This window comes from Chlamydomonas reinhardtii, chromosome 17 (assembly GCF_000002595.2).
Source record: "Chlamydomonas reinhardtii strain CC-503 cw92 mt+ chromosome 17, whole genome shotgun sequence".
NCBI classification, from domain to species: domain Eukaryota; kingdom Viridiplantae; phylum Chlorophyta; class Chlorophyceae; order Chlamydomonadales; family Chlamydomonadaceae; genus Chlamydomonas; species Chlamydomonas reinhardtii.
In genome coordinates, this window is record NC_057020.1 from 2,663,206 (window position 1) to 2,686,885 (window position 23,680).

Here is a 23,680-nt window from a genome sequence, read left to right on the forward strand (position 1 = left end):
ACCATCATTGGTTGGCAACTGAGAAAACAAGTGGTACGTAATGAAGTAACTTTTATTCTCGTCGAGCTTGCAGCGCATCACCTTCGAGTCAATGGCTTGCAATAGCACGGGGAACGAGTTCAGGAACGTCTGCTGGCGTTCTTGGTTGGGGGTTGCCTTGCGGCGACTAAAGTCTGCAGCATAGTACAACGACTGCGGCCGTACCACCTCCACCTTATGCAATTCGCAAATCGCCACACGGCATACAACCCCACGCACGGTTTGCACACGAGCATAGAATGCAACCTCTCCAACATACACAGACACGTCCTGATCGTCCTCTGGGGTGTCAAGGGATGGCGCATACTTAGTCTTCACATAAAATGACTCACGTGCAGTGGTCAAGTTATACTTTGTAGATAGTAAAACCTGGTCACGTCGTACAAGTGCACGTTTGAATATAATAACACTTGCGTTCTGCAAGTCACCCTCCACCACACCTGAACGTGTCGCAAAGTCCTCTTTACTAAAAGCCTTCATGAATGCTTCGAAGACAACTGTCCGCTCGGTCGGACCCGCCACATATCCGCGCCCAAGCAGCTGGGAACCCTCACCATCCTCTACATCCGCGCAAACATCCCCCGTCAATGTGACGTGTGCTGCACGGTAATCTGGCACCCACTCATCAAATGACTTGTACTGGCTCCCACCCGCAGCCAGTGCATGGCCGGCCTCTACCCCGGCTGGCCCGGTTGCACCACCATCCGCGGTGCCACCTCCCCTGCCACGCTCAGCTCGCATCTCAGCGAGCCGGGCACTTGCAAGGAACCCACTCACAATAATTTGCTCTGGACACCTGGTTGTGCGGAACTTGACCCCACTTTTGACCTGCTGCACACCGCGCTCGACCCAGAACTCAGTTGCAAACGCCACGTGCCCACGTGCACGCTCCTGCTCGCGTAGCCTACATGCCAGTAGATGCATGTTGTAGGTAGCAAACTTCATGCCAAACACGAGCTCCGAGTCACAGCAGAACTGTTTGAAGGTTACTGCTGCACTGTCACACGCAGCCTCCGAGAATTGGTCATACCGCAGATAATGCAGCATGGCCGTGCGCAACATCTCCCACATTCTCCCCAGGTCAAACTCACGATCCAGCCCTGCATCATCTTTCCGTGTAACTACCGGCATCACAACTTTATTAGGATCCCCTCCGTGCGAGTGCAGGACGTATAGGGAGAAGCAGTCCGTCCAGTGCAGCCATTCTTCCATGGTCCAGTACGAGCAGGGGACAATGTCACGGTAGGGTCGGTTAAAGTCATTAGTAATGATGAAATGGGATGCACGTGCAGTCATTCTGCGACGAGCCTCTACACTTAACACAAAGTCACTCTCAGCCTTCTTGACGGACTCGCCCAGCACAAAGTGCCAGAACTTCTTGATGACACCGAACAGAGCTGCATGCGCTATGGGCACAACCCACACGTTATTCATGTCTATGTACGACAGCTCCTTCGCTATGCAGGAAATGCCATGGCAACCCAGCGCCGATGCCAAGTCATGATTACTTTCCACAACCTGTGCCCGATCCATGTGGTGCGCATGAGAGATCCGGATCCTGCTGTCACCGCATAGTGCAGTCTCTGGCATCTGACAGTCAGGTGGCAACAGGACGTTCAGCGCTGTGTTGATGTCCGCCGGCTTGTTGTACCCCAGAAAGTATGTACCATGGCCGTTAGGGCCAGTCTCTCCCAGCAGCATGCAGTGCCCACATGCGTTCTTGGCCGCATGGGAGAGCCAAAGACTCAACGTCCGGTTTGCAGGCGTATCTGCGTGCAGACCAAGCAGAGGTCAACATACGGACCCAAGCACTCCCGCCCCCAGTCCTCCTACCCCCACCCCAGAACCACCACCACCAGCCCAACCCCGCCCCATCATGCCCACCTAAGCCACAGCACTCCTGCCCTCACCCCAGCACTCCCACCCCACCCCAGCACACCTGCCCCGCGCCCCGCCCCTGCACTCCCACCCCTGCCCCAGCTCTCCCACACCACCCTAGCATTCCCGCCCACGCCTGAGCACTCCTGCCCCCGCCCCACCACTACCGTCCCCAAACGCTCCCGCCCCAGCACGGACTAAAAGCCCACTCACCAGCAAAGATACCGCCCAGAAACATCTTGTGCCCAAAGGTTCGGCCCGAAGCAGCGTCCACCACGGTCATGCCCTCGGTGCCAGGCCCGAAGGCCTTGAATGCTGTCAGTGTTGGGCGCAAGTAGACTTCCATTGAGTCAGGCTCCGAAGGTCCGGGCGTGATGATCAGGGGGAAGCAGTGGCGGCGCTTGCTGCGTTGAGTCACTGGCAGGTCCGCGCACCTGAAGACAGCAGTTAAAGAGGGGAGCAATAAGGTCTGGTGGGTGATGATTACAGCATAGGCACATACCTAAATTACATCAAATGCACACGGAGACACTGTAGGTGCACAGGAAAGCAATTGCCCATACTATACAACAGGCTGAGGTCCGTCACACGCACCGAATGAACAGCATCCCGCAGCTGTACTTCTTGAATGAGAAGACCTCGCCGAAGTCAAAGCCCAGGTCGTAAGCCGAGCTGTCGGGCTCGAAGAACTCGCCGGAAGTCTTGGCATTGATGTCTTGCGCGTACCGCGAGCCGTAGAAGTCGTCAGGGTTGTTGTCGCGCCCTGTGCCGCGAAACGTGCAGAACCGTGGGTCCATGAACATGCCGCGCACGACATTCTCGACACCGAAGTCGTAGAACCTCTGTGGGAAGACAGCACGTGCACGCGGTCATGGCAAAGGGCACTGAAGTCAAGAAGGGTTGACGGAACAAGGGCATGCAGGATTGGGAGACCTGGGGAGACTTATTGCTATGGGGAGGCTCCGCATGGGCAACAAGTAAAGCATGCAACGTACCTTGTTCGGAACTGGTTGGTGTCCTGGCCGGGCAGGCTTAAACCGTCGATGGCCGCAGCCGCACTCATCTTGCAGGTGCTGGTGCCACTCATCTCGAGGGAAATCAGGGAACAAGCACTTGTCGCTCAAACAAACGTGCTTCTCAAAGTCACGTGCGTCTGGAATGTCCAACATCTTCTTCATTATGTACAGCGACGGGGGCAAGTTATTGCCAGGTGGAAAGCACACGTCACGAAGGAAACGCAGCTGACGGTCCGCAACATTATCCCGTACGCGCCCATCAATCTTCTCCTTCATCCAAGCGTAAGCAAACTGCCCCACAGTGATAGGTGCAGCTGCGCAGATAGGTGTCGTACCGGAATTGCAGTAGTGTGCCAGCGGAGAGGGTGAAAGCCACGGAAAGGGAGGTGCATCGCGTCAATCAAGTGCGCCGTTACATACACAGAATTCCGTGGCGTTGCAGTGGCAGTTCCAATACCCATTCCATTCCAGTGTTGCCCGCGCCTGCTGCTGCGCCCACCACGCCATACCCCAGAGCTCCCTTGTCAAAGCCTGTCGAAATCCCGCTGTCCCAACCCCGCCCGACCCGACCCGACCCACATCCCGACTTACATTGAGTGCCTGTTCTCCACAGCGGCTCTGACATGATGCCCTTGAAGTGCTGCACAGACCGCGCACCATGCTGTAGTTCGGAGATGTTGGTGGGTTGCATGACCATACCCTGCGCCGCAAGGTCGTTGGCAACCGCACCGGCTTGGTCATCAGCATCACCGTCGCCGTCAACAGGCGCCAGGTGCCCGAATTGCTGCAGAATAGCATTCAGCAGCTCAATGGTGTTGATGTTGGCAGGGTCGTCCTGGTCGAGAGAAGCCACAACGCGGTGTAGAGCTGCCGCCAGGAAATGACCTGTGGATTGGGGGTGGGGGGGCAGGGTTGGGCGGGACATCAGGGTAATGCAAAGTTAGATGTCGCTCCTCAACGATCTGAACATAAGCCATGTCCGGAAGCGAGAACCCCAGGACAGAGGCATGACCCAGCACCCAGACCCGGGCTTGCGGCGCGCAAAGGAGGACCGCAACCTGCGCGATACTTACCCGGTTCAGCGTCAGCAGCATCTTCCTCTTCCTCATCGGAGTATAGGTAGTCGCTGTCCACCCGGGCGCTGCCGCTATTACTGTAGCCACCACCACTCCTGTCACTGCCATTGCCAACATTCCCGCCGCCGCCGCCGTCGGTGCCGCTACCGCTGCCGGTGCCGCTACCGCTGCCGGTGCCGCTACCGCTGCCGGTGCCGCTACCGCTGCCGGTGCCGCTACCGCTGCCGGTGCCGCTACCTCTGCCGGTGCCGCTACCGCTGCCGGTGCCGCTACCGTTAGTGTCCATGCTGTCGCTCTCACTAACAGAACCCGCAGGCGAATCCCTCCCTCCCTCAGGAAAGTCAGCGTCTCCTAGGCCGCCTTCGCCACCGGTACCGGCAGGGAGAGGGAGGTCCCGAGGTGCACCCTCACAGCATTTTTCGTGGCGAGAGCAAGCCGCTCTATCCTTCAACTGTGTTGGCGAACGGCATCCAGGGTTGGTGCACGTGTAGACGGGGTCTCCGAAGTGGTTTCGAAAGCGGGTGAAGCGGTGGAGGCTGAGCCAGTTGTCTGCGTGCACACGGTGTGGTTGTAAGTCCTTTGCCGTGCCAAGCCTCTTGACTCCCAACAACTATACCTGAGGGTGCTGATGGCCTTCTCTTTGGAGTGCCACCCATTAGCCGTGCGAGCACTTGCAGCTCGGAACCGGACGCCAGGCCACGACGTGCCAGCACGGTCGAACGCTCCAGCAGCGTGTCGCCGCCGCGCGCGACCAAGCGCCATATCCGGCTGTTATCTAGATGGAAGAGGGTCGTGGAAGCGATAAAGTCGAAGACAGAGCCCACAGTGGCATCGACAGGTCCCACGAACGTGACGAGTTGCCCTGAAGGAAGCCTAATGAAGATTTGTAGCTCTTCCGTTTGTGAACTTTGGCTGATAGCGCGAGGAGCAAAGCTCAGGTGAACCGTTGCCAGAGCCGCCAGCACTAACACTAATGTTAACATTGACAGCACTACGTGCGCAGTAAGCGCTGAGGTGGGTTGGTCGGCCTGGAGCCATACAAGCCCGCTGTGAAGCGCGCTCTGAAGGCCCCAGGCCGCCACCAACGGAACAAGGCCCGTTGGCAGACGTATCATGAGTGATTCATGAGTTCGTCAGTCATGTTTATGTTTTCAAGAGAATAGCGGTCAAACGAGGCAAGGGGCAAATACTTGGTGGTGGGCGACCGATTGCACCGGTGTCACCGATGCTCGCCTGTGCCAATGCCTTTGCTTACTGTATCTAGGCTTATAGGCTTGTTGTAAGCAGTATCGGCACATATCGGCTGGCTGGCGCAGGCTGGCTGAACTGCGCCTAAAGGTTGGTTGGGGCGACGGGGCAGAGGCGGGGCTGGCCAGCCCGCCCGGGTGCAGGGCCAGGGGTGCAGGGGCTTGCGGCAGCAGGCGCAGGTGCAGGGGCCAATCTGCCCATGACAGCCCACATACTGCCGGGCAAGGCTACATTTGTCGCAATAGCAGTATAGGCTAGTGTAAAACACCGTGCGCACCACGGTATGGGTCCCCTTCAAAGTAGTTCGCGTCACTGTTCGCGTCTCAGCACTCGCGTCACGATACGCGGCCAGACGCCCCCTGACGCATCCTGACGCGCTCGGACGCGCTGAGACGCGCCGAGACGCGAGTTTCCCGTCGTTACAGTGGAGCTCGTGGTGGGGTCCTGCCCCGGGCAGGCCTAGCTCTCGGGGCCAGCAGGGCTGGGTCCGCCAGTAGCTAGGAGTGGCCCGGCTCCGCAAGATTTTTTATGCTAGCGGTTTTGGCATCTGCATGTGCCTGTTATGAACACGTGGAACTGGCAAGGGGTGGACGGCGCGGGTTCGGGACTCCGTGTGCAGCAGAGGTCACCTGCCGCAGGGGCAGGATTGTGTCCAATGGACATACACCGCTTACACCTTGCCAACCGTGACATAACTCGCTGTACTTTACATTCCATAGTTGGCGGAGCCTTACCTAGCGTGAACCTGCTTGCATTTCCGTCAGCATTTCCGTGTAGTCGGCAACTCTGCTAAACCCTAATGTTTTGATAACCAGAATTAGTATAAAGCATCACCAGAAATGAGCAAACTGGACAAGTTCCTGGCGCTACCAGAAGACGACTCAGACTCAGACGATTCTGAACACTCCAAGTCAGAGCAGGAGGCGGAGGAGCAGGAGGAGGAAGAGGAGGAGGCCCAAGCTAAGGGGCCGGCGAAGAAGAAGGCGGCCATCAAACTTGAGGTGCGCCTGGCGTGGCGTGCGGTGCAGGGTTGGGGGTCGCGTGTTTGCCGTCGTCGGTTGAGCGCCATGGGTTGTCTGGGAGACACGGGAAGCGTGCGTAAGTGAGTAAGCTGTACGCTGGCTTGAAGATGAGGGGCTCGATGTGGCTGGGTCGGGAGGAAGGGACAAGGGAAGGGACCGGGCTCACGCGTACTGCTTCGGACCTCTTACTGGCAGCGCGCCATCACCGGGACCAGGTAGCCACGAACCAGCACCTGGTCCGGGGGTATGTGAGGGGTTGTGGCATGTGGTGCCGGAGACGGCACGGGGTGGCATGGGGCATGGCTAGGCGCTCGCGGCGAGCACAGGCGGCCGCGCTTCAGTCGACCGGCTACGTCTGGAGTCATGCTTGCTCCACAATTCCCACGCTGCTTGCCTGGACTTACCACAGGACCTGGAACGAGCCGGCTACAAGTCCGGTCCCAGCGTGCTGTACGTCAAACCGCCCGCAGAGACGGGCGAGCAGAACTGGAACTGGTGCGTGTCGTGGTCGGGTGTGCTGGCAGCCTGCACGACTAGGCGCGATGCTCGGCGTGCACTGCTGCCAACAGCTTCGGGCCAACGGAGGGACCCAGTCATGTAGCAACCCCATCATGCGTCAACCTAGCCGCGTGTGTAGGCGTCTGGCCACCGCGCGTGCGACTGTGGTGTAGTAGTAAAGCGTGCCGGGCTGGCCCCACTCACTGACTGCACGCAGGGGGAGTGGCCGGGAGGCGAAGGAGAAAGGGGAGGACTCGGACGAGGTACGTGGTGCTGGGCACTGGGGCGCTCCATGACAACCTGGGGTCCTTGCCAGCCCCCGTGTGATCCACATGCGGGGCTGCGGCTCAGGGTACGAGCCTGCGGACGGCGCGCGTTATAGAAAATGCTTTTACGACGTACGGCACCCCGCTGTCCTCACACTTTCACATCATCGGTGGAGGGCCCATGTACACAAGGCGCCTTGCAGTAGCGCGCGCCTGGGGATGCCGTAGGCACAACCTGCGCCAGCTCCTGCCTGCCTCAAACGCTGCGCCACACACCCCACAACTGCCGCCACTAAACCCGCCCTCCTCCGCCCCCGCCCCCTCCCCCGGCCCCGCGCCGCCACACAGGACCGCGGCGCGACGCGGGCGGCGGTTCAGGGCGTGGAGGCGAGCGCGGCCATCGCGGTGAAGGCCATGGCGCAGCAGGCGGCGCTGCGGGAGGGCGCGCGGCAGGAGCGGCTGGAGGCCAAGATGGAGCGCATCGCGCAGGAGAAGAAGGCGCTGACGTTCAACCAGAAGGTGGGCGGGTTGGGCAGGCTGCAGGAGGGAGGGAGTGGAGGGTTTGACGGGCGTGGTGGGCCTGGGAGAGGTTTGCGGGTGGTGCTATAGTGCTGCGCGGTCCCGGGGGAATGCGGGTAATGCAGGGGTGGGGACGGGAGAGGGTGCTGCTGCTGGATGTGAGGCTGCGGTGCGGTGTGCTGGTGCATGGCGAATGGGGAATTGCGGAGGCTGTGGGCTGCGGCGCTGTGAAGATGGTGATGGCGATGGCGATGTGAAGATGGTGATGGCGATGCAGTGGTGATGCAGTGGTGATGCACCCACACCCCGTGCTGTCCATACATGCCAGCTGCCTTTCCCGCTGTGCACATGGCACTAGTGGGCACAACCAAACCCAGAGGCGGGGACGCGCACTGCGAATTCGTGCTAGCCTGCGCCAGTGTGCCTCCCTTACAACCAGCCGCCGCGCAGCCCAGCCACTCACACCCGCCGTCCCTCCATTGCTATGCTCTCCCAGGAGAAGCGGAAACGCGACGAGGGCAAGACATCCCGAGCAAAGAACTGTGAGTAAAACGACGCGCACCGGCGGCCTGCCACACCTGGACTACGCCTAGAGCCCTAAACCATTCGTCATTTCACTGGGGCCGCAGCGGCACAACACCGCTGGCAACTTCGCCAGTCTACCCGACCTTTCCTTCTTACTCCACACACAAAGCCTTTCACTTCCTTTCACCCTGCGCTCTGCAGACGTGGAGGAGTCCAAGCGACAAGCGCGGGAGTTTGGCGTCTACTCTGGCTTTGACTAGCAGCAGTGCATCGTGGACACATACTACGCACACGCCTTGCAGTCGAGTTTTCAAGTTAGAAAGTGCGCATACTGCGTCATGTCTAGTAGCTATATGCACCTGTTGCGGCATCCCGTGGGATTCCCCAGATGCAGTGTCTGTGGCCCAAACTCATTCGGCGCCGCGTTGGGTGTCATGCCATGCAATGTACGGTCGCGCTTGCGGCTGCATGAGTAAGAACACAATGTCTCTCAGACACATACACACAACGCAGTCATACTCTTGTAACACACATGGCTGGCAGTGCTGCACGCACCCGTCAATTGGGCCCCCCATGCATCCCAACGCGGTGTCACGCGCATGTGCCGCTACTGCCGGTCAAGCAGTAGCACGCCGCCGCCCGCGTACGGCAACACGCAGGCCCGCCAGCCCTCACCCAGCACACACACACAATAGCTCTCACACTCAGTGGCTCCACGCACGCACACGCCTCAGTCAAAGTCGCTGTCCTCGTCGCTGTCCGTCTTCTTGAAGTGTAGGCTCTTCCGAATGTTCTTGCCGGGCCCATCTATCCGGTCCTCGTCCGCCCGGTCCCGCTCCGGCAGCTCAATAATGTCCAGCGCCAGCAGCCGGTCCTCCAGCACCACGGTGGGGAAGTCGTCCTTGCCCAGCCCCTCGAAGCCCGTGACGCGGCCCACCGCCACACCCTTCTTGAAGGCGATGAGGCACGGCAGCGTCTTGATGTTCAGCTTGACCGTGAAGAAGGGCGAGTCCGGCGCCGAGACCTTGATGAAACGGGTGTTGAAGTACTTGTGCGCAATGGTCGCAAGGTGCTTGTCCATGATTTTGCAGCGCTCGAACTCGGGATGAAAGAAATGGACGACCACCATGTCCGTGTTGGTCACGATTTCAAGGAAGTCACCTTCAGAAATTTCCGTGTATGTCCCGTGACCCTTCTGCGCTTGCTGGTTCCGCTTCTCGCGCTCGGCTTTGAGGCGGGCAATGCGCTCCTCGTGCAGTGCCTGCAGCTCCTCGTCCTCCATCAGCTCGTCCATTGCAACGAGCTGATGACCACCCTTGTTGTTCTGCGGCTGCTTGTCGAGCACATCGCGCTTGTAGTCGCGGACCGCGGCCTCGACGACTTGCGCGGTGTTGATACTATTCATTGTCGAGCCAAAGGCAGCAGCCTGCTCGGCAAAGGGCTTGTCTGCCATGGTGCTAGCCTTGCCTAAGCGATAGCGGGCGCGGCCTGGGAGGTCAGGGGTCGCGGGGATGGCAAGTTTTGAAGCGCGTGTCGTGGACTGTTGTTGTGGCAGTGGCACAGATTGGTATGTATATGTGTTTGTATGCCTGCCAAGTGGTATGGGGCCCTGGGTTTGGCTTGCAGCGGTCGCAATTGCATGCGCGGGAACTCGCGGAAGAATTGTGCGCCTTCCACAGCTGCTGCATACGCAACTGCATACATGAAATGAGAATGCATATATGAAAGATCGATTTCGAGCTGGCCTGAACACTGCGTAGCAAACATGGCGACAGCGGACTGGAATTCGCTGTTGCAGCAATCCAATGACCTAGTGGGGCAGGTGTGTGAAATAAAAGCATCAAATAGATGCAGACCTCGGCGCTTGGCCCAGGGACAGAGATCTCTAGCAGGTTTTGGCGGCTTTCCACGCGCAGCTGCCACCTCTCGCAGCCTTCTAAGCGTAATTTTCGGCCTGTGCAGGAGTACAACAATGTCCCCCGTGTGGAGCGGACATTGCCTCAACTCCAGCAATATGCCGACGCGCTCCGGTCGCGCACGAACCGCTTTCGGGGCCCCGCCGAGCACGCCGCGGCCACGCGCCTGCTGGCGCAGCAGGGTCTGGATGCGACCAGGTGGGAGGGGAGGCAGGGGGGCGTGGAGAGGGTTGGCACGCAGGAACGCGCGCATAGTCGAGGGAGGGTGCTGGAGAAGCCAGAGAGTTGCAGGCACGCTTGCGGCCAGGGCCAGGCAAGGGAGCAGGAAGCGCGACACGGATGCATGTGGCCCCGGCAACCACGTGCATGGCAGCGACGCTGGGGCAGAATCACCACAGACTTTGCCTGCTGTTCGCGGGGAAGGCAGGGGCTGTAGCCGCAGCAGCGCGCAGCGCGGAGCAATGCCACAAGCACCGTTACTGACAGCCGCACCCCCGCACCGGCGCGGCCCTGCGCCCCGCACCCGTCGCACCCAATCCATCACCACCCTCCACCGGCCACAACCATCCCCCCTGATGTACCTCCTGCCTATCCAGGCTGACCACTGAGGTGGTGGCCCTGGAGATCGTGCCCACCATCGAGGACGTGTTCCACGCCGACACGGGCAACGTGGAGGAGTACCTGCAGCAGGTGGAGGAGGCCACACTGCTGGCGGCCATACAGGTGGGGAGCTTTCCATAAAGGGAGTGAGGGAGGGAGGGAGGGTGGATGGGTGCTGGGTGGGAGGGAGGGAGGCTGTGCCAGGGAGGGAGGGTGGGAGGGAGGCAGGCAGGGAGGCAGGGCCCTGGGGAGGGGGCGTGTGGGGTGGGAGGGCGCAGCAGTGCCATGCGCACCTGTGCCTGCCGGCGCTGCCGCACAACACGTCCAGCACCCCGGCACCTCCGGCTACCTCAACCCACAGCCACCACCCGCACCTACCACCGCCCACACACGCCCCACAGGAGGCTCAGCAGGAGTCGGTCGCCTCCTTCGAGTCCTACATGGAGAGCTGCATGGCGCGCGACTGGGCCGCCAACAAGCGCCAGCTGTTCGGACTCATTGCGCCGAACAACCTGGTCGGCGCCGGGCCGGGCGGCGGCGGACTGGGCGGCGGGCTGGGCGGCGGACCGCAGCCGCTGATCGGCCGCACCGCGGGTGGGTGGCGCGATGAAGGACGGGGGGACGTGCGGGGAGGGCTATGTTGGACTGGGGCCGGGCGCTTGTGGCAGGCATGAACGCACATTGCGTATGGATGCATTGCGATGAGCCTGCCTGCCAATCGCTTGCCTCACCTGTGAACGCCGGTACGCGCACCTGCACACACACACACACACACACACACACACACGCGCGTAGGCGGTGGGCTGTCGTTCGGCGCTCCGGCTCTGCGGCTGTCGCCCAAGGAGGCGGCGTACGTGGAGGTGGTGAAGCGCATGGCCACGCAGGCGGCGGCGGCCACGGGCGCGGGCGGCGGCGGCGCCAGCGGCTCGGGCGTGGACGTGGTGCGGGACTTCCTCAAGGCGTGCAAGGTGGGCGGGAGTGAGTGTGTGTGTGTGTGTGTTTGTGTTTGTGTGTGTGTGTGTGTGTTAAAAAACGAACCGAAAGCCCGCCCAATGTGTGTGTGTGTGTGTGTGTCTGGTAAATGCCAGCCCAGACTAAACCAAACCAAGGGGGAAGCGGGGGGATTCCAGGCATGACCTGTGAGGACGACGAAGGCGGCGGTTGCGAACAGGCTTCGCGCTGCGGACATGGCATAGGTTGTGTATGCGCGTGGGTGAAGGTGCGGTGCGCAGTGTGGGCGGTGTGGGTGTGGGCTTGGGCCACCCGCCGGCCTGATGGAGCGGTCGCGCAGCTCGGTAAGACGCGCACGCTGCCCCCGCACATCCCACGCCCTCCACCGCCCCCTCACGCTCTCCGTAGCGCGATGTACGACGCCACATCCCACACGCACACGCACAGGACAATGAGGACAAGGCCCCCGGCCAGGACACGCACATCTCCAGCGTGTGGGCGCTGCTGGCGGACGTGCTGGCGGAGGCCAAACAGCGCGGCCTGGCGCCCTCGGCACCGGCAGGCGGCGCGGCGGGCGGTGGCGTGGCGGGCGGCAGTGGGCGCTATGTGGAGGCGCTGGCGGCGGGCGCACGCAAGCACCTGGAGCGCGGCTTCAAGGTGAGGGGGATGGGCGTGTGGTAGTGGAGACCTGGAGCCCGATTTGGGGGGGAAGGGAAAGCGGGATACGGAGAGCGGGCGGGGGAGGCAGGCAAGGAAGGAAGGAGGTTGCGGAAAGGGGACGGTACGGCCTTTTCACAGCTGGCGGCAACGGGGCAGGCCGTCGCGGGTACGCGAGTGGTGGCGGTGCTGGTGGCGGCGCGTCAACACACCGCCAGCGCTGCGTATAGGTGCTCCTGCCCCCGCCCCTCGCTCCTTCCATCTCACCTTCCACCTACCCGCCTGCCCTGCCGCCCTTTTCACATGCTCACACCTGCTGTGCCATTTTGACTGCCTACAACTTCGCGTGTTCACCAATCATGAACGGCTGTCCCCCCCCCCCACGCTTCCTCCCGCAGTCGCACGTGCGCTCCACCATCAGCCGCTACAAGCTGGCGGCGGAGCGCGGCGCCGACCCCGACTACCTGCGGGAGGTGCAGGCATACGTGCAGGTGCGGGCGGGGAGTGGCGGGTGGCGGGTGGCGGGGGCGCTGCGCGGGTGCGTATAAAGACATGGCGGAAGGCGCCATGGCTGGCGCCGGGACATGCCGGGCGCCAACTCCGGCAGCAGTTCCGGTCTGTGCCATGCCGCCATCCCATCCATCGCTCGACAGCTAGGACCTACTTTCGTCCAGAACGTGAGCACAATTTCCTTGCTTCTTGGTTTTCCCTCTCACACTCGCGCGCACACACACACACACACACACACGCTCGCAGGTCAAGTTCCGTGACCGCGGCGCGCTGGACTTCGCGGCCCCGGGCGGCGCCGGCATGGATACCTCCTGGATCCAGCTCTTCTACGCCCTGCGCTCCGGCGACGACGCCGCCGCGCGCCGCGCCGCCGACCGCTGCGGCGAGCTGCTGCTGGCGGCAGGCGGCGGCGGCGGGCTGGGCGGCATGGGCGGCGGCGGCTTGTTCGGCGCGGGCCGGGCGGGGCTGGGCGGCAGCAGCGTGCGGCCGTTGGTGGACGAGTGGCTGGGCGGCGGCTGCCGGCTGTCGGAGAGGTGCGTGGGGCGCCGGGGGGGGGGGTGGGATGGGGTTGGATGATGGGGTTGGATGGATGTGTGCCGTGTGGCGTGTGGCGTGGCTTTGGTGGACAGTGCGGCGGGCGGCTTGAGGCGCGGGTGGTTCGGATGTTGAGTGATGGGTAGCCGGGGGCTGCGGCCCTTGAATCTCCGCACCCCCGTCCGCTCGCACGGCCCTGCCAACACCCTGACCGTATCCCAACCCCCCTGGGTTTTGCTTGTCGCGTCCGCGTGCCTGTCTTGTGCTGTTGTGCTCGTCACCGAGCCCGGGCGGCGACATTTATCGCCGGCGCCGCTCGCCCTGCTGCTCCACGACGCCTCGACCCACATCCCATAAGTATTATCGCTCGCAACTAACGCCTCTGCCGGCACTCTCGTTTTCGTTGGTTTTGGTTTAGTTTGGGCTGGTATTTACAACCCCCCCTAACCCACTCCTTGCCCGCCCCGCCGCTGTGTGTGACACGCAGGTCGGCCCAGGCTCTGTCGCGCGAGGCGGAGCGGCTGCTCCGCGACAAGAACGGACTGCGCCACAGCCCCAAGGCGCCCTACCAGGTGGGTGGGTGTGGAGGAGGGCGGGTGTGTGGGTGGCGCAGGCGCAAAATACCCACGCACCATTCACGTCTACGCCCACAGCACCCACAACATGCCGTCACACGCCCCGGAGACATGCAATGACCGCCAGTCTTGACACCTCCCCGCCATCATGCATGGAACCGCCACACACTCGCCCACCCGCGGTTGTCGTTTCCCTTTTCAAGTTGCCCACGGCGGTCTTCTTCCGTAATGTTGTTTCTGTAATCCTCGCCCTGGCCCTCGCACTCCCACCCCACCCCTCCCTCAGGCGCTGGTGTGTGCGCTGCTGGCCGGCGATGCCCGCTCCATGGACGCGCTGGGCGGCGTGCTGCAGGCGCTGCAGCTGCCGCCCATCCTGTCCACCATTGAGGACTTCATGTGGGCCAAGCTGGCCGTGGTGGCGGGTAGCAGCGGCGGCGGCGCGGCAGGTGCGCGGCTGGGTAGCTGCGTGTGTGCCTGTGTGTGTTGAATAACCAACGGACAGACCCTGTGTGTGTGTATATGTGTGTGTATTAGGGAGCACCATGATTCTGTGTGTGTATGTCATTTGCCGTGCGGCGCGACAGAGCTGCAACTCCAGATGTGTGTAGTGCGCGTGGCCAACAAGACCAGGCCCGGGGTTCGCAACCAATGCGTGCGACTGAGCCTGTCCGTGCCTGATGCCTCCTGGTGTGTGGCGTGTGCGATGGGATAGGGCAAGTGGGCAGGTGGGCGTAGTCCTGTAGCATGCAGCGAATTCCCTCACCCGAACAGTCAATGTGCGGCGTCAAAGCATGGGCGCGCGGCTGGTATGCCGCTCAAGTCACTTTTATTGAGACGTTGTTGACTTGCTGGCACGCTAGTACTTCGCTAACACGCATCTGGTATGTGTGTGGTGTGTTGCTGCAGGTGGCGGCGCCGCCGCTGGCGCGGCTGCTGCTGCTTCGGGCGGTGTGGTGGCGGGCGTGCAGCCTTACAGCCTTGCGGACCTGCAGGCAGACATCAACCGCTGGCCGCCGCAGTACTACAGGTACGGGGATGGGGTTCACGAGGGGTGGGGGCTTGGGCCTCTTAGCGGCGTGTGAGAGCGTGTGTGAGGGCACAGCAGCGGTGTGTGCGAGTGTGCTGGGACACAGTGGTTGGCGTGATGCGCAGGGCGCAACGTTATCAGTGAACGTCTCAAACAAGCTGTATGCTGGCCTGCTGGGTACCACATGGAACAACGCCCCTCCCGCGGCTTCCTGCCACGCTGCCACCCTCCCCCCGCCCCCTCTTCAACAATCATGAACGTAACCCCCCGCCCCCCGCAGCAAGCAGAGCCGCGAGCCGCTGCTGTACGTGACGGTGCTGGTTCTGAGCCTGCAGCTGGGCGCGGCGCTGCGCTTCCTGTGGCGTGACGACACCGCCAAGCCCTACCGCCTGGACGCGGTGCACATGGGGCTGGCGCTGCAGGTGGGGGGGCGGGCGCGGGCGGGGGCGGGGGCAGTGGGGTGCGGTGAGGAGTGGGTTGTAATACCAGCCCAAATGAAACCGAACCCAGCGCTCAAGAGCGAGGAGGAGAGCAGGCAGTGTTTGGTGGGAGCTGGCGGCTGGGCCGGCCGTTTGTTCTGTTTTGTGGGGACCCACGACGGGGGGGACCTCAAACCCGCTAGGATGGCGGGGCCGTGATCCGGCCCAGGCAAGCTGTGAGAAACCCCCAACCACCATGCGCCTTACGTGGCCATCCATCAAATGTCAGCCAGCCTGCATCCCTGCCCCCGCGTTCTCGCCGCCAGCGCTCGGACCCCGGTGCTGGTTCCCCAACCGCCTTGGCCTGACCTGACCTGGCCGCTGCTGCCGTTGCTGCCGCCGCTGGTGCTGCTGCTGCGTAGGCGGAGGGCGCGCTGGCGGCACTGGGCGCCGTGTCCGATGCCTCCGCCGCCTCCTCCAACTCCGCCTCCACCTCCTCCGCCGCGGCCGCCGCCTCGGCCGACGTGGCTACAATGGCGCTCGCCTACGGCCGCAAGTTCCTGGCCGCGGGTGAGAAGTCGTTCCGCCGAGATGTTCTCCTGTTGTTCGTTTCGTCTGGTTCGGTTTGTTCGATTTCTTGTTCAGATGTTTCTGTCTGTGCATGTGCTTCTTTGTGATAGCTGAAGGCAAACTTGCAAGAGTTGGTCACGTAGCGGCGTCGCTGCACGGCGCCCCGCAAACAGATGACAGCTGTTCGCTGTGTTCTCCCTGACGTTCCCCTGTGCTCGCTGCCGCTGCCGCAGGCGACGCCGCCACGGCGCTGTACTACTACTGGCTGGCGGCGGGGGCGCGCGGCGGCGGACTGGCGGTCAAGGTGGGCCTGGTCTGGTCTGGTCTGGTCTGGTGTGGGCTGGGGCAGGGCCGAAGGTGCTTGCAGTGAGTGGAAGGGGAGGCCTGGGAACACCACGCCTGTACCCCTACTGCGCAGCTCGCTGCCGCCGCGGGCCTGCCCCACCACCGCTGCCTGCCCGCGCACACGCCCGCCCGCCCGGTCGTGGTCTCTCTCTGCCGCACGCTTCCACGCCCGGTCACTCCCATGCCAAGCACCGCACGCCCCACCTACCACACACACCTCCCTCGCACCTCACAACTCCGTCGCCGCCCTTCCTCCCCTCCCCACCGCCACGCCTGCTGTCTAATTCGCTACACTTCTCTGTACCAATCCTTGCAACCCCCATTTCCTTGCCCGGCCCCACCAGGGCGCCCTGCTGCGTGAGCTGCTGGCGGGCGGCCGCGACTTCGGCACGCTGCTGGGCGGCGGCGGCGCGGGGGCGCGCGGGGCGCTGCACGCGCTGGTGCCCGACCCCGAGGAGCGCCGGCGCCTGTTCGAGGGCGTAGCGTACGAGTGCCAGGTGGGCTCGGGGCTGGCTCGCGAAACATGGTGTGGTTGGATCCGGTTCTCCATCCCCTCATAATCGTCCTCGTCCACCCGTAAACCCTCTCCCCTACGAACACACCTGGTGTGCTTTCCTTTCTGCATCCCAATTCCCTCCCTCCCTGTGAACCGCCATTGTGATTATTCACTCCGTTCTCTACATGAACAGCTATACTCTACCACATTTCCTTAGCCAACTATGATTGTAACCCCACCCCACACACACCTCGCACGTCAGATGTGCGCCCAGCCCGAGGAGGCGGTGGAGCTGTACCTGGCCGCCGACCGACCCACCGCCGCGCTGTCGCTCATCAACAGCCAGATGAGCGCCGCCATTGCGGCGGCGGCGGACGAGGCGGCGGCGGCGGCGCCAGGCGGCGGAGCCATGTCGCCGGCACCGGGTGGGTCACACAGCGGGCAGTGGTTGGGGGCCGCTGGAAGACGAAGTTTCGGCCGAGTATGACGTGCCCTGGATCTTCTAGAGCGTAGGCAGTTGTGCGCTTCGCGCGGAGCCGCGCCGTGTGAGGACGATGCGGGCCTTGTCGGTGTTACCCCGCCACGGCTCTCGTTCAGCCCCCACCCGACACTTCGCCTTGTGCCGCGCACAGGCTCGGCGCCCGCGGCGGATCGGCTGGAGCGCATCGCGCGCAGCGGCCGCGCCGCCGCCGAGCGCCTCACGGGTGTACGGCTGGCGCCCGGCGCGCCGCCGCCCGCCGCCGCCGCGCCGTCTGCGGCCGTGGCGGCTGACCCGGCGGCTCGACGCGAGCTGGAGGCGTTCTGGCAGCTGGGCGTGATCCGCGACCTGCTGGTGGCGGCGCGGAGGGGGCGGCACGACCAGGTGGGGTGGGGGAGGGGGAGCTGGCCGGGCGGGGTAGGAGCCGTGTGTGCGTGTGCGTGTGCGTGCCGGCGCGCGACGGGTGGGATGTTGCAGTGGCAGCCAGGCGCCGACGCCCCGAGGGCTCACAGCCTCGCGATGCGTGTGAGCTGTGGGCCACTGCGCACACACGGTGTACCGTATATACACCTGCTTTCCCGATCTGTGGCCCTTCATGCCCGCGTGATCCCCGCACCCCCACCCCCATTTCGCATTTCCCATTTTCAGCTAATCATGAATGCAACCCCGCGCCCACACCCGCGCCCTCGCCCCGCAGGCTCTGCAGCGGCTGAGCGAGCTGCCCTTCATCCCCACCGAGCGCTCCCGCCTGGACCTGTGCGTGCGCATGAGCACACAGCTGCACCCAGCCATCGCGGAGCGGCTGCAGGTGCGCGGGGGGGGGGTCGGGGTGTAGGTACCAGCCCAAACTAAACCGAACCCGTTGCAGAAGAGCGAGGAGGAGAGCGTGGAGGGACGGAGTGGAAGTGGGAGCGGGCGCAGGGGTGCTGGGCTGGATGGGGGTTCGTGCGTGGCTTCTATGGGAGGGCGCAGCTCCTCCTGTTACACAGGCGTTTCGAGCCGTGGCTCGTGCTGTGGGGCTTGCCGGCGCACTTTCAAACGGGGCAACACAAGTCTACAACAACAACCGTCCATCCATCCCCAATTCCCCATCCTCCTCCCTCACTTGCTATCCCTTCCTCCTGCACACGCGACCCGCAGGACATCATATCCACCGCCGCCGACAGCATCGCGGCCCGGCGGCAGCAGGTGGGGCGCGAGGCGGCTGCGGGCCTGGCGGGCGAGCTGGCGGTCATCACCGCCTACGCCAACAGCATGGCGGGCGCGCGGCTGCCGCAGGTGGGCGAGGGAGGGAGGGAGGGAGGGAGGGAGGGAGGGGAGGGAGGGAGGGAGGGAGGTGGGGAAGGTGTGTTCGCGCGCTGGAGCGGCAGCACGGAGGCTGGGCCGGTGGACGGCAGGGGTTGTGCTATGGAGCGGTTTATCATGCTAGCGGCGGGGGCCCGCGGGGGCGCGGCCAGCTGGCATGGCGGGCACGGCCCGTCCAGCTGTTCTCTTGGCATATTGGGTCCCCCTGTCCGCGCGTCGTGGTGTGGGTCGGGCATCGAGCGCGTTCTGACGGCTACGTCACCCGCCCGCCCGCCCTCCACGCAGGCCGTGTACCGCAAGCTGGCGGAGGCGCAGGTGTTCATGTCGTAAGCGCTGTGTACGGCAGTGCGTGTATGTGGGTGTGGGTGAGGTGTGGGTGTTGAAAGGGTGGCGTGGTCGTGCTGAGGCCTGCGGGCCAGGAAGTGGGGCGGTCAAGAGCGGGTGGTGGGCGGGAGGCGATGCACCCGGGCACCAATGTGCCCAACGGGTTGGGGAGGCATGGCGTGTGGTGGGCTTTTGTGGAATGTGGGGAGCGTGCGCGCCGTTGCTCGGGAAAGTATTCCAATAGTGAGCACTGACTTATTGTAGTGTGCTTGGTCCACTGAGAGCGGCACGGGAGAAACGCGGTCGGGACAGGACGCAAGGACCCGCGGCACAAAGCGTGTGCGTGGCAGGCATGACCGCATGAGGGCTGCCCAGACGTGTAACGCTCGCTTGGCCTGAAGACCTGTGTCGAGCATGCGGTGTCATGTGCGGCCGGGAATCACACGGCGTGGCGGGCCTCACGGGACATGTCTTCCTGTGGAGAGCTGCGATGGGACAGGGCAGGGGGCGGGTTGGTGTAATCCCGTCGCTGATACAGCTGAGCACCGAGAAACAAGTCACGCCCAACTCAGGCGCCAACCAAACATAGATATACGTCGTCCGCGCGCAAACGATTGCCCGGCCCCGTTCCCAGGTGCCATACACGCCAAGCCACGTCCACGCCGCGGTGCTGGGGGTCTAGTAGTGTCGAAGCCACGCAGGTCGAACAGCAGGCGGCGCAAGGCAGAATTGAAGCCAGGGAAGCCTGTGGGACCATGAGCTGCTGTGGAAGGCTGACCGTGAAACTGAGCCCTCAAGGCTGGGGCGAACTGAGCTGGTGGCAAGCTGGAATGCTGTTGTGCGCTCCTCGCGCTTCCGGGTTGCCCGGCCAAGCCACACGCCGCAGACATCAGTACAACACACAATGCCGCGCGGGAGTGCTAGAAGATTTGTGTCAGCATGCACCTGCAGAGCACATCGGCGTCCACCGTGAGCCGCTGCAAGAAGGTTCGCACTTCTCAGTGATGTGAACAGAGTGCAAGACCAGGCCGGGCGACATGTGCACAAGGCAGGGGGGGAGCAGGGCGCCGGCAGCGGTGATAAGCAGAGCACTGGGGCATGAAGGCGCGCAGGCCCATCCGGAGGGGCGTGTGGGAACGTAGTGACGGCGTGCAGTGACAACATCATGCCGGAGGAAAAGGAGGCGCAGCTGAAGCTGGTGCTGCGAGCTGCACGCTGCACCTACCGCGGAGAGGTGTACCACAACTAGCCCCTCGGTCTCCAGCAGGGGTCCACCAGGGGCAACCCTGGTCTCCACGCTTCCACCAGTCATTGCGTGACTCTTGACTCGCGTCTTGCACCTAAGCAGCAGAGCAGCGGGGGGCTGTCAGCCTGCCACGACTCTCCCACCAGCTCCCTCCAAACTCCAGCGCGCGGACCGTGTAATTCCCGACTTACGCAGCCGTACACGGGACTACGGTACTTCCCAGTCTGCATGCCCACCAATGGTCCCACTTCCCAATCTGCTAAGTTGCCACGGCTCTTGCCCGACCCCGAGGTGGGTAGGCCCGGGTCTCTGTACTCCTTGCTCGAGACCTCGAGTCGGCCTGAAGCAGGGGAGGCCCTGGCCTGAAGATCTGTGGCACAAGCTGTGGCAGCTTGTGGCAGTCATCACCTCACAGCTTCTAACACACCCATACCCGCACCCATCAAGTTGCTTGAGCACGTGCCCAAGCCATGTACGGCATGTGCGAGGGCAAGGTGATGCCGGAAAGGCCTCCGAAAGGCCAGCAGCTGTCAGGGAGCCCATGTGCGCCTAGGCGGGCCGGGGAGGGGAGGGGGTTACGGTTGATGCGCGCGTGGACACGTCCTGCTGGGCGGACACCTTTTGCAGCGCGATGTGTTGGGGCCGACTACAACGGAGCTTCTCCCAGCAACAGTCGTATGACGACGCCTGCAGCTGTTTCGTGCGTCGCAAGGGGGGGAGGCGCTTGAACTTAAATGCGTTGGTGGTGCCCGCTGTTGATGTCAGACGGTACACCCAATAAACTCTTGAAGTCCTTGTTACTCCACTGAATTGTCGTTGGCGGTCAGGATATGTATAAAGGCGCTGGCGCCGGGCCGTGAGGGCCGAGGTCGCGCAGGACCTGTTGGAGAATGCGCCGAAGCGGGCTTCCTGCGGGCAACGACACGTGTGTCAAGCCGCGCGGGGCAGGCGGGCGCGGGGCGACACAGTCCCGCGGCGCCGCGGCCTGGCCCAGGCCTCCGGTGTCAACGCTAACGCAAAGATCGTGCACACAGCTTGTAAACACACACACACACACACACACACACACACACACACACACACACACACACACACATTGCGCGGGCTTTGTTCTGTTTTTTTTAACACACACACACACACAACATATTGCACACACACGCACACACGCACACTAGTCGCCGGTGGTCGCTGGCCCTCCAGACCTCCAGACGGACCAGCCAAAAGCGTTACCAGGCGTTCACCGCGCTCGAGCGCTGTCCACGATGCCCAGAGGGTTGTGGCGCATAAAGCACCACATCATCAAAGGTGCCGCAAGGGGCGAGCGTTGAAACCGCCGCAACAAGTGAAACCCCAGGAAACCCCAACCTCCCTCGAGCGCCTCAGCCCTAACCGTTGTCGTTCTGTCGTTTTGCGCTTTTGGGCAGAAGTTTATAATCGACCATTCCACTCGCAAATGTTCACACCCTAACAGGCGAGCATAGCTGCTCAGGTTCGCGCAGGGCCGGCGCTTCGCAATAACTGCGGTGAACATGCACAGAAGAACTCACGCAGTCCATGAAGGCTTCATGCTTCGATGCCGTAAGTAATTCTCTATGCGGTGCGCAATAGTTTCGTCGCGATATCAAATATGTGCTGTTCGCCTCAGCCAATCCTAGCATGCCCCTTTAACCAGGCTATTCATTCAATTGCGTTATATCTGTGTTCAAGAAACTGGCATTGCCCTCTCGGCCGCGCTTGATGAGAAGTTACCGCTTGCTGCCAGCGCAGCAAGCGAACCCCGGTGATTGGAAGCAGCAGCCCTGCCCAGTCAAACAATTATCCATTAAAATTCCCAGACGTTTTCGGAAGCGACAGGCCGTCGAGCAGTAGGAAATCGTTGTGGTGGGCTGCCGTACACGTCATTCCGATGCACATATAAGCGCGAAGCCCGCCTCCTAATGACAGGCTACGTGTTACTTCTGTCATGACTCTGACCCATTGAAGTCATGACGTCTAGAATGACATCGAGCTTAGCCTTCCTCGCGCTGACATTGTTGTAAGTGGGGTCCCAGGAGAGCCACTCCGGCCTGTTCAGACTTAGCTTAGATGTACATTCACGTATATGGCTATCATGGGAGTCGGAGGAATTGCTCGGCGTCGACGAACCCTTGTTTCATGGGTGTTGCAGCGAGTCTTCTGGGTGACAACAAAACGCTGACAACAACACGCGTGAAACGTGGTCCTCACTGGTTGTGTTTGTCAAATGTTTTGGTTTATAGGCTCGGGCCTAGCGCGCAGTGGAGCCCTCCCACTTCTCGCTTTTCACGCGCTTTGTGTCCTACCCTCGCTCTCTCCTACCCGCGCAGGGCCGTCGGCGCGAGCGCCCAGCCGCAGAGTGGCCTCTACACCAACTTTCCGTTCTGCAAATGTATCAAGACGCCCACGGCGTATCGGCTGTCGCCGACCGTCAAGTCGGTGGGCTCAAGCACCTATTGCTTCACGCTGAACGTAAATGTGCCGGCAGGCTGCAACAACTACTGCTGCAACAAGGCCGACCTCAAGAAGATTGAGGTGAGGCGCTCGTAGCGAATGACGGGGACATTACCAACCAACGCACCAGTCGGCCCGCTAACGACGCAAGCGCGCTACCTAGAAACCTCAGTACCTTATTGCAAGAAGCTTTCTTGACTACAGAACAATGCATGCGAGCATGCGAGCGCTTTTGTTCGAAGCTTCAGCCCGCCTCGCACCTTCCAGTCGTTTCGGGGCCAGCGACCCTGGCGCCTAGGTGGCCCGCCCGCCTGCCCGCCTGCGCGCCTGCGCGGCCACGAGTGTAATATGCCCCTGATACCGACGCACGCTCCCGGAACACCTTTCGTTCACGCCCTCGGGGGCGCCGCTGCATGCGCACGGGAACGCCCAAAACCCTGCAGCCCAACTCGGTAGCCGCCGGACTAGATGTGCGAGGTCAAGCACTCTACCATACCCCCCTTGACCTGCACGCTCGACTCCACACCCCTCTTGACCTGCATGCCCGACTGGCCCCCCATCCCCACACATAAGCACTCCCACTCACTCGCCCCCACCCCTGCGCTCGCACGAAATCTCTCACTTTGTTCTCAATGCTCTGACTGCCCCACCGCTGCTGCCTGCCACAGATCAACGCTTTCCAGGCGTGCGACGTCTTCTCGCCCCCCGTCAAGGCGACCATTAACGGCGTACCCACCAAGGTCGCTCCTGCTTTCACCACCCCTAAGGACGGCCCAGTGGGCTCCGCCACCCTGGTGCTGACGCAGCTGGGTCTGGGTCTTGCGAGTGACGGTGCGGAGATTTGCATCACGCTGGGTCTGAACAAGAACGGCAAGGGCTGCACCACCCTGGAGGAGCTGTGCGTGCCCCCGGCCGGCATGCCCGCCGGCGTGTGCACGGCTGCCCTGTTCGACAGCCAGAACGACTGCTGCCCGCTGTCCCAGGCCAACGTGCCCAGCCCGCCGCCGCCCTCTCCCCCTCCCCCCTCTCCCCCTCCTCCTTCTCCCCCTCCCCCGTCTCCTCCCCCTCCCTCTCCTCCTCCCCCGTCTCCTCCTCCCCCGTCTCCCCCTCCTCCCTCTCCTCCGCCTCCCTCTCCTCCGCCTCCCTCTCCTCCGCCTCCCTCTCCTCTCCC

At 62.7% G+C, this 23,680-nt stretch overlaps 4 protein-coding genes across 4 annotated transcripts in view; 3 read left to right on the top strand and 1 right to left on the bottom strand.

Moving 5' to 3' along the window:
* The first annotated feature begins 5,965 nt into the window (after positions 1-5,965).
* Positions 5,966-8,137, top strand: CHLRE_17g717700v5 (uncharacterized protein). Its single transcript, XM_001703698.2, has 5 exons — positions 5,966-6,258; positions 6,689-6,774; positions 6,995-7,040; positions 7,392-7,562; positions 8,059-8,137. The coding sequence occupies exons 1-5, from the start codon at positions 6,097-6,099 to the stop codon at positions 8,110-8,112; spliced, it is 519 nt and encodes a 172-aa protein (XP_001703750.2). The 5' UTR covers positions 5,966-6,096; the 3' UTR covers positions 8,113-8,137.
* A 2-nt stretch (positions 8,138-8,139) lies between these two features.
* CHLRE_17g717750v5 (uncharacterized protein) lies at positions 8,140-9,645 on the bottom strand. The gene has a single exon (XM_001703685.2). The coding sequence runs from the start codon at positions 9,538-9,540 to the stop codon at positions 8,818-8,820; it is 723 nt and encodes a 240-aa protein (XP_001703737.1). The 5' UTR covers positions 9,541-9,645; the 3' UTR covers positions 8,140-8,817.
* A 150-nt stretch (positions 9,646-9,795) lies between these two features.
* CHLRE_17g717800v5 (uncharacterized protein) lies at positions 9,796-19,327 on the top strand. Its single transcript, XM_043072196.1, has 20 exons — positions 9,796-9,909; positions 10,050-10,201; positions 10,600-10,726; positions 11,005-11,197; positions 11,399-11,571; positions 12,002-12,211; positions 12,610-12,702; positions 12,968-13,254; positions 13,743-13,827; positions 14,117-14,276; positions 14,737-14,857; positions 15,138-15,279; positions 15,699-15,846; positions 16,080-16,150; positions 16,536-16,688; positions 16,950-17,112; positions 17,320-17,549; positions 17,863-17,973; positions 18,306-18,443; positions 18,756-19,327. The coding sequence occupies exons 1-20, from the start codon at positions 9,853-9,855 to the stop codon at positions 18,798-18,800; spliced, it is 2,859 nt and encodes a 952-aa protein (XP_042914655.1). The 5' UTR covers positions 9,796-9,852; the 3' UTR covers positions 18,801-19,327.
* Positions 19,328-21,985: 2,658 nt separating this feature from the next.
* The window catches only part of CHLRE_17g717850v5 (uncharacterized protein), a 6,912-nt gene continuing 5,217 nt past the window's right edge, over positions 21,986-23,680 (top strand). Inside the window, exons 1-3 of the mRNA XM_043072197.1 lie at positions 21,986-22,075; positions 22,386-22,590; positions 23,178-23,608. Of these exons, the coding sequence (XP_042914656.1) occupies positions 22,026-22,075; positions 22,386-22,590; positions 23,178-23,608 (686 nt within the window). The 5' untranslated portion in view covers positions 21,986-22,025. The remainder of the gene's footprint in view (positions 22,076-22,385; positions 22,591-23,177; positions 23,609-23,680) is intronic.